We start from the raw sequence: 14,499 nt of genomic DNA on the forward strand, positions 1-14,499 counted from the left end.
TTTCCTCTGAAGCAGAAGGAGATGGAAAGCTTCTGAATGGACGGTGGTACGAGGGGGGGCCCTTGGGGGGGGCGAACCCTGGTTGGTTTCTGCTGGTAAATGCAGCCCTTGACCTTATTACCTAACCTCAGGGGACATCACGTGTCGCACCGCTGCCCACCTGTCCTTACCACCCCTTTAACATCTGCTGGGCTCAGGATGAGGATGAGGCTACATGATAGCTTTATGCTAAATGTAGTGGGAGGGAAGTCGATATTGCATTCTGTCCCAAATGCTGTCAGCATTTAGATGTCAACATTGGTCTCATTACGCTGCAGCAAACTTCTCCCGTTAACACAAATAAAGCAAGCGGGAAGATCTGGACGTCTCAGCCGCTCCTCTGGAGACCTCCTGAATCAATGTGTCTGCAGCAGACTGGAAAAGGAGGAGGTTTACAGCAGGAATTTGAGATCATCCACCAGTGTAGGTGATCCAAAGGAGGACGTGCACACTGGTGTGAGCACCATAATGTTGGTGGAGCAGCTCTACAGCAGCCCAGGGAGGACAAACACACCTAAATGTGACCCTCAAGCTTCATTACTCCTCATTTCAGATCCCAGTGCTCATTTCTAAATTTAGCTGCAACAACAGACCTGGACTGGAAACGTTTGTTTCTGCTCTAGCTTCTCTCGCGGTTCCCTCAAACAGGAACTTGCTGGACTCTTCTGCACCACACGGGCTGATCAAGCTTCACCTCCGTCGTTGCTTCACCAAACAACCACAGGAGTTTTGCTCACTTTTGGTAAAAACAAAACCACGTAGACGCACGTTACCATGGCGAGCCAGAAAGGCCACCTTTCAAGGAACAGGCAGAGTTTTTCTGACAGGAACACCGTCACATGTCTACAACAGTCAGAAACCCTTTAATCTGCCCGACTGAGCAGTTCCATCAGTAATGCCGAGTAAGCATTTGTTGGACGCGGCTCTTCTGAAGGGGGATTCTGTCCTGACTGATCGGACTCCCTTCATCAGAGGAGGTAACGAGCCTTCGTCCTCCTTCTCCATAATCCCAATTTCTCTTTCTCCCCTTATCTCTGCTCCTGGATCAGCTCCCTCCCAGCCTTCTTCTATGGCCTCCATCCTCCCTTGAAGCCTCCCTCCACATTCGTAGGAGGCTCCAGCAGTCGGACACAAGGCAGAGCACCTGCAGACCGAGGCTCATGCTGCTCTGTTTCCCTGGCAACCCTACATTGGGCTTCGCCTGTGCAACCCATTAAGCATTGCCAGCTCTGCACGCACACACACTCTCACACACACACAGCTGCACACATACTTGCACCCACACAGAGAAAAGCGCCCCCACAGACAACCAGCCTTTAAAGGCTTTCCGCCTGGTACATATTAGCTTCTTTTTTAAATATGAGCCGTATGTTTGTTCCATCCACTCACAGAAATGATCCCCAGGGGGTCAGCGGCCTGACAGGGGCAGGATTTGGGATAAATTTGCACCAACCGTCCTCCTCCTCCACCGTGGGCTCCGTCCTGTTTCACCACCATTCTTAAATCCTGCCCCCTCCTCATCATTCCAGCTCACCTTTCTGAAGTGCCAACATCAATGCTGATCAACAGAGTTTCCAGGAAGTGTCCCAGCAGGACGCAGGAGCTCACCTGTGGAGGGAAAACACGCGTCTTTGTGCGTGTGTAGCTAACAAGAGGAAGGTCACTGTTCATTAGCTCCAATTTAAGTCAGCCTGCCTGAGCCCTTCACCAACGCTTCGCTTTGAAAAGTTCAAATCCACCCATTTGACCGCTTGTGTCACGCTCCGTCCTGGGACTGCGACACACACGTCATCCGTCCTCAGGTGGTCGTACGTAAATGGACGAGTGGGCGGGGACTCTGCTGTGGACACGAGCGAGGGCCAGGAGACGCTGCAGGCAGGGGACCTCGATAACGAACCCCACACAAATCATTATCTTGTGGAAAAAGCCTGGCTGTCGCTAAAAAGACACACAAACAGCGATGTAGACACACACGGGTGTGCGCTGCTGTGGAGAAGCAGGCAGACGGTTCAGGTATTAGTCACCATTGTCAGATAAACAGGCTGCAGTTTGACAGACATTCAAAGTGAGAGTCTGCAAACAGCAGCGGTTTCAGGTCAGGTGGGAGGAAAAGTTGTTCACTTCTTTTCTCCGTCTTCTGTAAACGTCAAATGATCATGAAGAGAAATGTTAATGTTTAAAGGCAAAAAGCACTGAAATGATGAGGGAAATCAAGGGCTGTTGGCCAGGGCATTTACAACACAAGGCTCGAGACGCCTTTCGATTTTTGACAGTAAAGATATGGTGGAAAGTAGATGCGTAGTCATGTTTAAAAACTAAAGTAAAATTCCGCCCCCTGGTGGCCACTTCTGATCACAGGAAACTAAAAACTATCAGCTTCAGAGCTGATAGTTACTGTATATTTCAGGGTGTAAAGAGGTTATTCTGAATCTGATGATCTGATCTGATTAATTATTGGGTTCAGTAAAAACATTTGCTGCTACGGTCTGAAAAGTCTAAAATGAAAGTGTTCCGACTCCGGTCAAGATGTTAGCGCCTTATCTTCCACCCACCTGTGGGTTCTTTTGTCTCCAAGCAACCATCCTCCACTATGCAAAGGTTCCAGAAAACACCACCTTTCGTGACACAACTCGCAAGTAAAAATTCACACCCGCTGGTTTTTCAGTCTGATCACTTTTTCCACCATCAGTATTTTTCAGGCCGTCTCAGCCAACGAGTTAATTATTTAGCATTTTTGTTCCTGAAGCTGATCAGCTCCATTAAAAGGGACAGACATTAACCCACATTTTAGGACGTGAGCTGTCACCAGATTGAGGCCATAAAAATTCATCCTGGCTGCTCCAGTCAGAGCGAAAGCTTCTCCGAGGTTACCTCCGACATCCCTGAACTAGTTCCAACCTGCCTTGTTGTAGTTACTGTTGCTAAAAGCACGCTGGATTCTCACCTCGGGGAGAGAGTTTCCCTTTGTGTGAATCTTGCTGCACACTGTAATTTGAAGGAAGCGTAAGGAAACACTGGTTTGGCAGCCTGAGCATGACACCACATGTAAAAATTCACTGGCTACAACCTGTTAACTCTTTCTTCTCCACTCTGAGAGGCTGCAAGAGCAGCCGAAGGTCACCTCAGGCAGGCAGGGGGGCTGTTCACGAGCACTAATGCTGCCTCTCACCACACCACACGGGGAGGTTCCACAGCGAGGAAACTTGTGCGTCTACATTTAAAAAGAATTTTTAATTACTTTACAAGAGTGAATGTCTTACTGGTTCTTTTCTCCCCCTTCCCGCAGAAAAGTTATTATAAAATATTTTCTCATTTTATCTGATAATCTCAGGGATTTATTGAACAAATTCCATGAGTATGTACGTCTTCCTGTAATCCCAGTCATGACCTGGGAGGCATCAGCCGGGGCCTGCAGAAGATCCCGATCCCGAGCTGACGCCCAAATGAACAGAGTCTGGGGAGGAAGTGAAATCACGGACATCCCCGACCTTCATGTTGGAACATTTCAGGCGTTTTCTCCTCAGTGTCAGACTCTCACAGCAGCTCTGGAGCCACAGAGTTTCTTCTGAGTGTAGCACCTGTGTTCGGGGTGGCGTGTGAGTCTCGTCAGCTCAGGCTGCCGCTTTGTGCAGATTCCACCTGCTCCAAACACATCGCGGCAGAAGATAATCAGCATTCTTGGTGAATGAGGAGAACTTCGGCTCACTGGATCAGGGTCAACGTTTAACCACAGCAGGGTCTTGCAGAAGCAGAAGCCAGCTGCTGACGTGAGTCCAGAAGACCTCTATAAACACCACTGTAGCTAACAGGTCTTAGCATCTCCGTGGACAGCAGCAGCTGAAGGACAGTGAATGCAGCACGCTGCACGTCCTCACAAAGGTTAATAAACTGCACTTGTGTCTAAATCAGTGTCAGCTCACATTTTCCACTGCAGGAAACTAGGACAGCCATCCTGAGAGAGCAACAGTTGCTTTATTTCAAGGTCACGCCGAGACCGTCGTGTCCTTCACCCCGAAGGCTTCATGAGAACAGTGGGACAAACTAAGAGGACCAAGTGTGACTGAAGGACTACGTGGAGCTACGTAGTCTGACCTGAACATCTAGCTCTCTTGGATGTGATTGGACTACAGCTGCACCTGAGGTTACACCACCTCACTGTTTCATACACAGGCAGAGAAGCTAACAGAAGCTACCAAACAGAGGCTAGCAAATGCTAGGAAACTGAGGCTAGCAGAAGCTAACAGGAGAGCCTATAGGTTCTGTGGCCTCAGCTTGAACACATTGTTTCTTCAATGTAGCTCTTGCTCAACAGAGATATTCTGGGATGTTCTCACTGTTTTTTCTTCAGCACTTCAGCTGTCGTTCAATTGTGAGCAGGAGGTGTAGTGTGTATTTTGTTATGGACAGGTGGACACCCAGCTGGGACAGTGAGCGAAATCCCTCGTCTCATCAGCTCGCCTCTCTTCTCGCAACCAGCACAAGAACCAGTAGAGCTCATCAACGGAGCGGATCATCACATTATATCAGCCTGACACCAACACGCAGCAACACTGTCAGATTTGATTCCTCTGCGAGCATGTATGCGTGTGTGTGTGTGTGTGTGTGTGTGTTAATGGTCCACCAGAACTCCCGAAGAGGCAGCTGCTCCAGCAGAGTCCACAAGTCCAGATCAGCGAGGACGGAGTCCCCCACTTCCTGTTTTCCCCTGACGGCATCACATGATGCTTCCTACTCACACACGTGATTTCTGATCAGCACAGGCATCAGCTGCATTTGAAGTGTGAACCTTAGAGGATTCTGACGTGTCTCCATAGACAAAAACGACGGTGTGACAGTTGTTTTTTAATCTCTGGTGGTTTGTTATGATTCAGGAGTCAGAGCTCCTTCAGTACCCTTTCCTTCCTCTGGTTGTTTGGTCTCTGCTGCCCAGCATTTCCAGTAAACACAACTTAGACAAGTCACTCAAGAGCTTTCCTTGCAGATATCATGGAACGTTTGGACTCCTGGGACCCTGCAGCACCTGCAATTCACCTGCCAGGTGTCCCCGACAGGACGACCAGGAAGTCCGATCTCAGACCACCGTCAGTACCACAGAAACCACAGAGGACCTGAGAAAGAGGCGTGGCCTCCTATCACGAGGCCTGAAACCAGTGCATAAAAACCATGTTGACATTATTAGCACCACTGCCCCCTATAAACAGCCGTTTTGGCTTGAAGGCAACTTTGGGAATTTCTGAGGAGAAGCCATTTTCCACGCCAATGTTCCATCATGTGACAGCACGCCGTGCAACCAGCGTTTCCTGTCTCATGAAGGAGCGTCTTTGAGGGAGATGAACTGGGTCAGGAGGCACCAACAAAACGGCCAACAGAGGCCCCAGCGTGATCAGGTGACGAAGTCAAGTGGGCACCCCCACCCTGGGAACCAGCCAGAGAACCAGCCTGAGAACCAGCCTGAGAACCAGCCTGAGAACCAGCCAGAGAACCAGCCTGAGAACCAGCCTGGGAACCAGCCTGAGAACCAGCCTGAGAACCAGCCAGAGAACCAGCCAGAGAACCAGCCTGAGAACCAGCCTGGGAACCAGCCAGAGAACCAGCCAGAGAACCAGCCTGAGAACCAGCCAGAGAACCAGCCTGAGAACCAGCCTGGGAACCAGCCTGAGAACCAGCCTGGGAACCAGCCTGAGAACCAGCCAGAGAACCAGCCTGAGAACCAGCCAGAGAACCAGCCTGGGAACCAGCCTGAGAACCAGCCTGAGAACCAGCTTGAGAACCAGCCAGAGAACCAGCCTGGGAACCAGCCTGGGAACCAGCCTGAGAACCAGCCTGAGAACCAGCCTGGAAACCAGCCTTTGAACCCGGACGGGCAGCTGCAGCAGCTCTAACAAGGACGCTCGCCGTGTTTAATTATCACCGCCACGACACACAAAACCAGCAGGTGTAAAACATCTCAATAGTCCACAGGTCACCTGAGTTCTGAGCAGATTAATGAATGGAAGGGACAGAAGTGTGTGTGTGTGTGTGTGTGTGTGTGTGTGTGTGTGTGTGTGTGTGTGTGTGTGTGTGTGTGTGTGTGTGAGAGAGAGAGAGAGAGAGGCACTATCACACACTCTCCATCAGCAGAACCAGAACCAGAACCACAGCTGACTTGGCTGTCTGCTTGGCTCCTCTCTCTCGACGCGTTTATGTGGTGACGGCGGCGACGCTGGCGAGCTGCTCAGAGACGCGAGGAAGTGCCGGCTGGACGGGCTGCTGGCGCAGTGATGCACACGTTCACACCCAGCATGGAGGACGGCAGATCTGTGAACTGCAAACGTCTGTTGACACGGAAATCTGTTAGTTCCCAGCACAACACACGATCCTGGTGGCCAAGCCTGGCGAGATGCTTCCAGACGCCGTCAGCCGGAAGCTCCTCGGAGCAAATTTGATTCTGCTGATCCCAGAGAGCAGGTCCGCTGGGTCCACATTAGCTCCCCCTGACATCTAAAACCTTCCAGTGATCCGGTGATCCTCCGACCCCATTAAAGAACCTTCAACCGTGGTTTTCCTCAAATAAAACCCAGTAACACAACGGAGGACAGAACTTTCCGGGCTGGAAATTTAACGTTCAGCCTGTCAAGGAAAAGACTGCTGAGGTCCCTCGAGCGCTCGCGGTACTTTGGAAAAGTTGAGCAGAAAGTGCACGTGCCTGCTAACGTGAGGCTAAGCTGCTATCCCAGTTCCAGAGATGAAGTTCATCAAACTTCCAGGCAAAAATGCGGCTTGGAACCTTTTTATTCACACACCGACGCCGAGAACCAAACTGGAACAAGTCAGATATTAGCAGCCCGTCAGTGGTGCCTGTTCTCCACACACACACACACACACACACACACACACACACACACACACACATATTCTGAAGATGGAGGACAATGTTCCAAATAAAGTATCAGATGTTTCAGAGTTTCAGAGATCCAAACCAAACATTCAGAACCATGATGGTTCCACCAGGAACCAATATCGTCTGAGAGACATCAGCAGCATCTGTGGACTCTGCTGGAAAATTCTGAAGATGCATTTAGTTCTCTTAACATTCCAAAGGAAATCCACAGTTCAAACCAACAGTGAATCACACACACTGATGCTGAAGTGTGTGTGTATGAGAGAGAGAGATGCAGGAATGAGTGAGAGCTGCTCAAGCTTTCTAATAAACTCCCCATGGACATCTGACACATGCTGGGACCAGAGTGAAACTCTGAAAGTTCTCATCTTCCAACCAACACCCTAAACACCACGAGCCTCCTGTCCCGACCATCCAGAACAGCCAATCAAAGAACAGCCACAAAACTCACCTTTTAGATTTTTGGGGTGGTTCTGCTTGGTCCGAGGCATCTTCGCGCGGAGCTCACAGATGCATCTTTGGGTCCAAGTTAAACGGCCGGACGGTGGGAAGAGGCGACTCCTGAGCCAGAGGCTGGGTTCATCTACAGCAACACACACACACACACACACACACAGTCAGAATCAGCTTAACGTGACCTCACACAGGATGGATGGATGAATGAGGGGCGCTGGTGCCTCTGCAGCCCCCTGCTCTCACTTGGCAGCTCTCTGAAAGTCCAGCACAGTCGCTGATTGAGTTGATTCCTCACACAGGTCCCCCCCCTCCCCCGCACCCCCCCAAACGCACACCTTCACAGCAGCAACAGAGGTGGCAGAGCCGCGGCGGCTTACGCCACACGCCTGGCCGACATGTCCGACCGTCTCTCCCGACGCAGACAAGGAGCTCCTGTGTGCTGAAGGTCCAGGACAGCTGCTCCGCCGCAGACGCTGCTGTCAGCGCGGACTCTGAAGTTCGATCACGTCGGGCGTCTGATGAGCCCACCTCGATCTCAGTGGCCTTTCCTTCGATGCAGCACGCGTGAGGCAACAACGTGGGAGTTGAATGTCAACGCCACAGAGCTGTCTGACGTGGAGTGGTGTAGCGGAAACACACCTCTGCAGAGGTGGAACCTGCTCTGCTGCCTCCTGTCGCTCTGCTGACTCCTGTCGCTCTGCTGCCTCCTGTCGCTCTGCTGACTCCTGTCGCTCTGCTGCCTCCTGTCGCTCTGCTGTGCTGCCTCCTGTCGCTCTGCTGCCTCCTGTCGCTCTGCTGCCTCCTGTCGCTCTGCTCTGCTGCCTCCTGTCGCTCTGCTGCCTCCTGTCGCTCTGCTCCCTACCTGCTGTCGCTCTGCTGCTTACTGTTGCTCTGCAGCCTCCTGTCGCTCTGCTCTGCTGCCTTTGCAGCATCTCCTCCTGCACAGAGCAGAGCTTGAAGGAGCAGCCTTTGTTTCCAGGATTACATAACACTTACTACAACTGGATGATGTCTTTTTTCCTCCCCTCCATACAGTTGGTACATGTGGCGCTAGAGCAATGACATCATCTCTCCCTGGATCTGCTTGTGGGCGCGCAGCGAGCAGAAAACCCTCCGCCGTGCGACGACGTGCTCACCTGGAGCCTTCAGAGCTGCACAGGTCGGCTGCTGGATGATGAGCCGGACGACAGGCACATTCCCTCCGCGTGTCTGTCAGTCCGTCGGTGCGCGCGTGCACGCACGTACGCGCGCACCTGTGTGAGGAAACACCCCTATACCGACACGTAAGACAAACAAAACGGACCAACAATGATGAAGCAACGATGTGCCTTCGCCCGCAATGAAAACGTGCATGTGACTCGGGACTGGCGCGTTCATCCCACCTGAGGATCAACCGCCGGAGCAAATAAACGCGCGCACATGATCCTGGCGGCGCGTCAGCCTGTGGGATCGCTGACGCGCTCCTGTGCTGCAGGTTCTTCCCTCGCCCAGAGGAAGGAACCGGATCACTGGGCTGCACGAGGTGAAGTCAGCAAAAACAGCCCGCGCGCCTATTTGGTGCCTGTTGCAACACGTGAACGCCCTGCAAGCGAGGGAGGAGCCAGGGAAAACCCCCTCTGTCTCCGCAGCACCGCTCGAATGGGACACTTCCTTCCCCTCGTTACCCAACCAAACCGACCCTTCAGCGTGCACACGTGCACATCGATCCAACATAGACACAAGAACGCGCTCGAGGCGAAGCAAGCCGCTTACCTCAAGCGCACAAAGTCAACAAAGAAGACCCACCGAGCGTCCCATGGGGGGGGAAGGGGCTGCAGTACAAGTCCGAGCGGAAAACGCCGCTACACACAGCGGCGAGCTCACCTTTCCTCCACCAGCTCCGCTAAATAGACCCTTCAAAGTTGGCGGCAGGATAAAAACGGACGAGGGGGGAAGCATGTCCGACACTGTCCGGCTGCGCTCCCGACAGCCACTAAATCCGGGCCGAGCCCGAATAAACACACACGAACAGAAGTGACGCTGACACGGTGGGAATGTTGGAATACTCACGGTGCGAGCGCGTAACACACCTTTGGTGTAAACAGGAGGTGGTGCAGCTCTTTTCTCCCTTCACCTTCTCCCTCACTTTCTATTGCAGGAAACAGACAGGCCCTCTGACGTCAGCGGGGGTCCCGTCTCCGCCTCTCAGCCATAGGGTGTCCTCTCCCGGCAGCAGGGGGATCCAGACGGGCGCACCACCACCACAACGACGCGGCAGCTCGCTGAAACGCAAGCGGAATGATAAGGAGGATCCCTGGGAGCCGGGCAGCCGTCAGCTGAGAACCCCTCTCACGGACCCGCACTCGTCCTGTCCTCTGCACATACTTTAGGACTGACGGTTTTCCCGGAGGTTCCTTGTTGTCAGGTCACGTTGTACCCTTCCGCCACTACGACCCGGGCTTTCCCGTGCAAACGCCTGCAACGGGGGCCCCGCAGCGGGCCCGGATCCCGGGAGCAGCGCTCGTGGAGGGAAACCTCCAGCGGTTCTGAGATCCACAACCGCTTGGTAGAATTAGCATGAGGGCACAAGAAAAAACGCCCTTTTCCTGATCCCTAGTTCCAGGAGGCTAAGTTTTAGCAACAAAACACAAGCATGCTAAACCAGACAGTAATTTCTTTGTGTTTCCAAAAACTGGAAATTACTGAGAATGCAGAGAATTGTTGGAAAAAAGGAATGGATTTTTTAAGTTATTTCAAAAAAGACCAAAAAGGTGAAAGTAAAGACAGATAAAATATTAAATAATAATAAACCATTTTTTTTAGCAGTTCAATGGTTTCCGATTGAGGCGAAAGTTGACACCGAACATTTGAGCCGTGTGGAGGTTTAGATTTAACCTTTGTAGGAATATTCTCACTCTTGTTTCTCATGTTTTAAATGTTTCCACGCCAACAATACAGAAACATCACAGGAATCCAGCGTTTCACTTTTCTTCCAATAATCCTGAAAAACCCCCACAGGATCAAATCATCTCATCATGAAAATTTTCCACCTTTTAAAAAGTGGATCTGTTGACTTTGTGTGAATGAATACGAGCATGTTGTCGCGTTCAGCGGGTGACCTGGTGTGTTCGGGTCACAACACTGTTGTTATTTGTATTTTTCCGTGACACCAAATGGAAAAGCTCATGGTTTTTTTCCCACCACAGAGTCAGAAATAGATCCCAAATACATGGAAGAATATATTAGACTTTGTTGCCTCCAGCAGCTGATTTCCTGAATAGGAAAGTATCAACGTTGGGATAAAATGTAAGTCTCTATAATTGGCTCACAGCTGAAAGGATTTGTCTTTTGTAGCCTGAACTTTTCAGTTATTTTATATCAAGCACCTACAGTTTCCAGCTTGAGAGGAAGATTCTGTTCCACACAGAAAGTTGCTGCTCTGAGACAAATGTAGCCAGGAATAAGTAATGGTGCCTCAGCCGCCACCCTGGAATCGCAGACGTCCTGCAGACTGTAGACAGACTCCAGCTCTCTGTGACTCACCTGATTCAACTCCAGCAAGAATCAAAGTGAGCGGTTCAATATGGTTCAATAAAGACGCTCATTTACCGCCACCATCCAAAGTGTCTCTCTCTCTCTCACACACACACACACACACACACACACAGACATGGAGACGATGCAGCAAAACATGTGTGGGAACATCTGACTGTTGGAGGGGCTGCAGCCACAACAGCTGTTTGCACCCGCTGGTCTTAACACACGGCCGGGGGTGTTGTTGTGGTCACATGATCAAACTTTGATCCAAACGGGGGACGTCCTCATCCGGTATTAGTGAACCGGGGGAGGGTCTGGTGTCCACGACTCGTGATGCTCCACAGCTGTTGGTGTTCTTTGCTAAACACCAGTAGCAAGCGCTGTTTTCTGTTTGCTTTAGATATTTATTGGACTGCAGCCTCCTGTGACTGACAGTATTCATCCAGCAACGCCTGAGTGTCCCGTTGGCAGATCTGAGCTATTTGGAGAAAGACTGATGCTGCTGAAATATTTACAGGCTGGTATCTTTTGATCCTTCACTCCGCTGTCTGCACACTTCCTGCTGCTGCAGATTTATGGGAGGCGGCCAAAACCAGTCTCCATAAATACATCATACTGGTTTTGGCATGTCCTGTGTAGATAAGACGTACTTAACACACACACACACACACACACACACACACCATCAGGAACAGTCGTTCCAGTGAGCTGGGAGGTTTTAATATTTGCAGATTGTTTTTAGGGGGCAGCCGATGGTGTGTTTTCACCGCACATATGATGAATAACAGATGCACACATCACCCGATGCTTCTGTTTGTTTACACTGCATCAAATCATATTACATAACAGAGGCTGTTGCCGGGGCAACAACAGGGTTCCACCCACACCACATAAAGACATGCACACAAGCACACACACACACACGTGTATTTTTTTTTCTTTCTTTCACCTACAGGATCAACACACCACCTTTGCTATTTGACCTGTCAGTTGTTGTCTTTGCTGTATTTTTCATTTTCTTGTTTTATACTCAGTAATTACACTCTAATCAGCAAATCATTTGTATTACATCATAAGTTCACATCAAATCAGAAAACAAGAGCTGAGCTGTAGATACTAAAGATGGTCTAGAATGTTGTAGATGGAGGAGATTGTGGAGATGCTATAGATGGTAGAGTTGCTGTAGATGGTCTAGATGGTCTAGATGATGTAGATGATGTAGATGCTCTTGATGGTCGAGATGCAGTAGATGGTCTAGATGATGGAGATGCTAAAGATGGTGGAGATGGTGTACTACAGATGCTGTAGATGCTATAGATCAGGGGTGGGCCTCGAGGGCCGTATCCAAGCCAGACTTTCTGTCCTGCAGGTAAACACTTTCACCTGGGGCTTCATTTACCTTGGTAAAAGCGGTTTCTCCCTGGTAGGATGCAAAACGCGGCTTGAATTCAAGCTGGGATTTGCATCCTACCAAGCAGGAAATGCTTTCAGAAAGTCTGGCTTGGACACGGCCCTCGAGGGCTGGATTTGCCCACCCCTGCTATAGATGCTGTAGACGGTGTCTATGTGTGTCTTTTGGCTGGAGGACATCTCCAGGTTCAGGCGTCGTCCATCATGGCTGCAGGGTTGCAGTGAACATGTGGACGTGTGAACGTGTGATGAGGTCAGGCAGCCAGGACCTGGGTGAGTCCAGCAGCACAGACTGAGAGGACAATGTGAGCTCAGCCTGAACGCGTGGAACACCCCCCACAGTTGTTGCTGTGTGGCTCTGAGCCAGTTTAACCAGTACAGCAGACGTGGAAAGACCTTGTTAAGTGAACGATTTGACACCCTAATCCCTGCTGGGAAAATCACTTCAGCACTCAACGCTCGGAAAAAGCCCTGAATAGCTGAGGTAAGCCTGCTCCTGTCCAGGCCGCCGCTCTCCTCACAAGCAAAATGATGGAAAGTCCGTTTTCTTCTGCCCAGTATTGTGTGAATTCTTCAGGGAATGCGCTGGTACCAGTGGCTTTACTGGGGACCTGCTGAGTTTCCATGCACTCCTGGTCAGGAAACCACCCTCCAAACCCTGACGACATCTTCTCAGTCCTGCTGAGTAGGATGTGGGCTGGAGGAGCCAGACCCAAGTCCTGGATCCTCGAGTGTTTTCGCTCTCCCTCTCCGAGAGAAGCCTGGTGTTGTGTCAACGTTTCCAGTGTTTCCAGTGACGTGACCACAAAGGGGAAAAATCCCCGCTGTTGGGAAGGCTCATACGGGAAGAACGATCCAAGTGACTCTGACAGGAACCATTTCAAGAGGAGAAGACGGAGCAGATGTTCAATAATTCCATTCCAGGGAGGAGTAGGAAAAAACGGCTCGCTTCATTTTCTGTTTATTTATTAGGATTATTATGGCTGAAAGTGTGTTCACTCGCTCACCAACAACACCTGCATGAACACATGAATTTGAAACTAAACAGATAGATAGATAGATAGATAGATAGATAGATAGATAGATAGATAGATAGATAGATAGATAGATAGATAGATAGATAGATAGATAGATAGATAGATAGATAGATAGATAGATAGATAGATAGATAGATAGATAGATAGATGGATGGATGGATGGATGGATGGATGGATAGAGAGAGAGAGAGAGATAGGTTTGTCCTTGAAATTAAAGTCCTCTGGTGAAGTTTCCACTTGTTTTTAGATGAAGTGGAAACACATTTGTGGGATGGAGGGAAAGAACGGAGGAAAAACTGGTGTCAGCTGCTGCTACTTTTAGAGTCTTCACTGGAAAAGACAGAAAGAGAAGGAAACAAAAGAAAGAGCGGTTCTCCTGCTGCACAAGCTCAGCTGAGTTGTGGATCAAACTGTGCATGTGGAGGTTCTGGTTAGTTGAGATCCCTCCCATGAATGTTCTGGTGATCCACCACTAAACTGGTGTTTGGAACCCACCTGTGGAGATCTTTCTGGACACCTGTACCAGGCTGTGTTGTTTGTGAAGCTTTACGCCCGTTTCTCAGGCTGATTACTGAATTTAGCAGCTTTATTTACACGTGTAGGCACTGACCAGTACATCGTCTCCGCTCTTAGCAGAACTGTTGTCTGCTCGGTGGAGCAGAACTTTAGCTGTTGCAGGGTTAGAACCTGAAATAAAACTTGAAAAAAACAGTGTGATACTTTGCTGTCATGGCATCTTTAAAAGTACAATTTAGAGTTTTTCAACTAATTTGCCTCTTCATTTCTTTTTCATTGATGGAGGGTGACTCAGGTTCTGGTGTTAGATAAGAACAATGGACTATTGTGTTTTTAGAGATGCTAACTTGTTGCGACTTGTTTCTTCTTTCTTCGTCTGTCACTAATGAGCAAATGGAATGAGCAGTTCGTGACTTGTGAAATAAAGTGTTTCCCCAGAAGAGCAGGATGATTCTGGCGTTTCGGTCAGTGAAAACTTCAGACTTGCTGAAGCAGCAGCCGTCCTCAGCTCTCTGCTGCCCCCTGTGCACAAACCTGCCCCATTTCTGTCCCTGAGTCTGTGACTCAATGGGAATGTTTTAATGAGGAAAAAACTTTAATCCGTAACTAAAAAAAGGTATGCATGTAAAAGTATTGTATTCATTA

General features: G+C 49.9%; 1 protein-coding gene across 6 annotated transcripts in view; it reads right to left on the reverse strand.

Annotated features, from left to right (window-relative positions):
- hivep1 (HIVEP zinc finger 1) overlaps positions 1-9,555 on the reverse strand; it is a 29,133-nt gene extending 19,578 nt beyond the window's left edge. For 2 of the 6 annotated variants that reach the window (XM_011609318.2, XM_011609314.2), the window contains exon 1: positions 2,984-3,089. In XM_011609318.2, coding sequence (XP_011607620.2) covers positions 2,984-3,074 — 91 coding nt within the window. In that variant the 5' untranslated portion in view covers positions 3,075-3,089. Of the gene's footprint in view, positions 1-2,983; positions 3,090-7,370; positions 7,503-7,710; positions 8,075-8,371; positions 9,077-9,424 lie in introns of those variants that run through there. The other 4 variants (XM_011609315.2, XM_011609316.2, XM_029844766.1 and 1 more) reach the window with 4 other exon arrangements.
- Positions 9,556-14,499: the final 4,944 nt, after the last annotated feature.

The sequence above is a fragment of the Takifugu rubripes genome, chromosome 12 (genome assembly GCF_901000725.2).
Source record: "Takifugu rubripes chromosome 12, fTakRub1.2, whole genome shotgun sequence".
In the NCBI taxonomy this organism is placed as follows: Eukaryota; Metazoa; Chordata; class Actinopteri; order Tetraodontiformes; family Tetraodontidae; genus Takifugu; species Takifugu rubripes.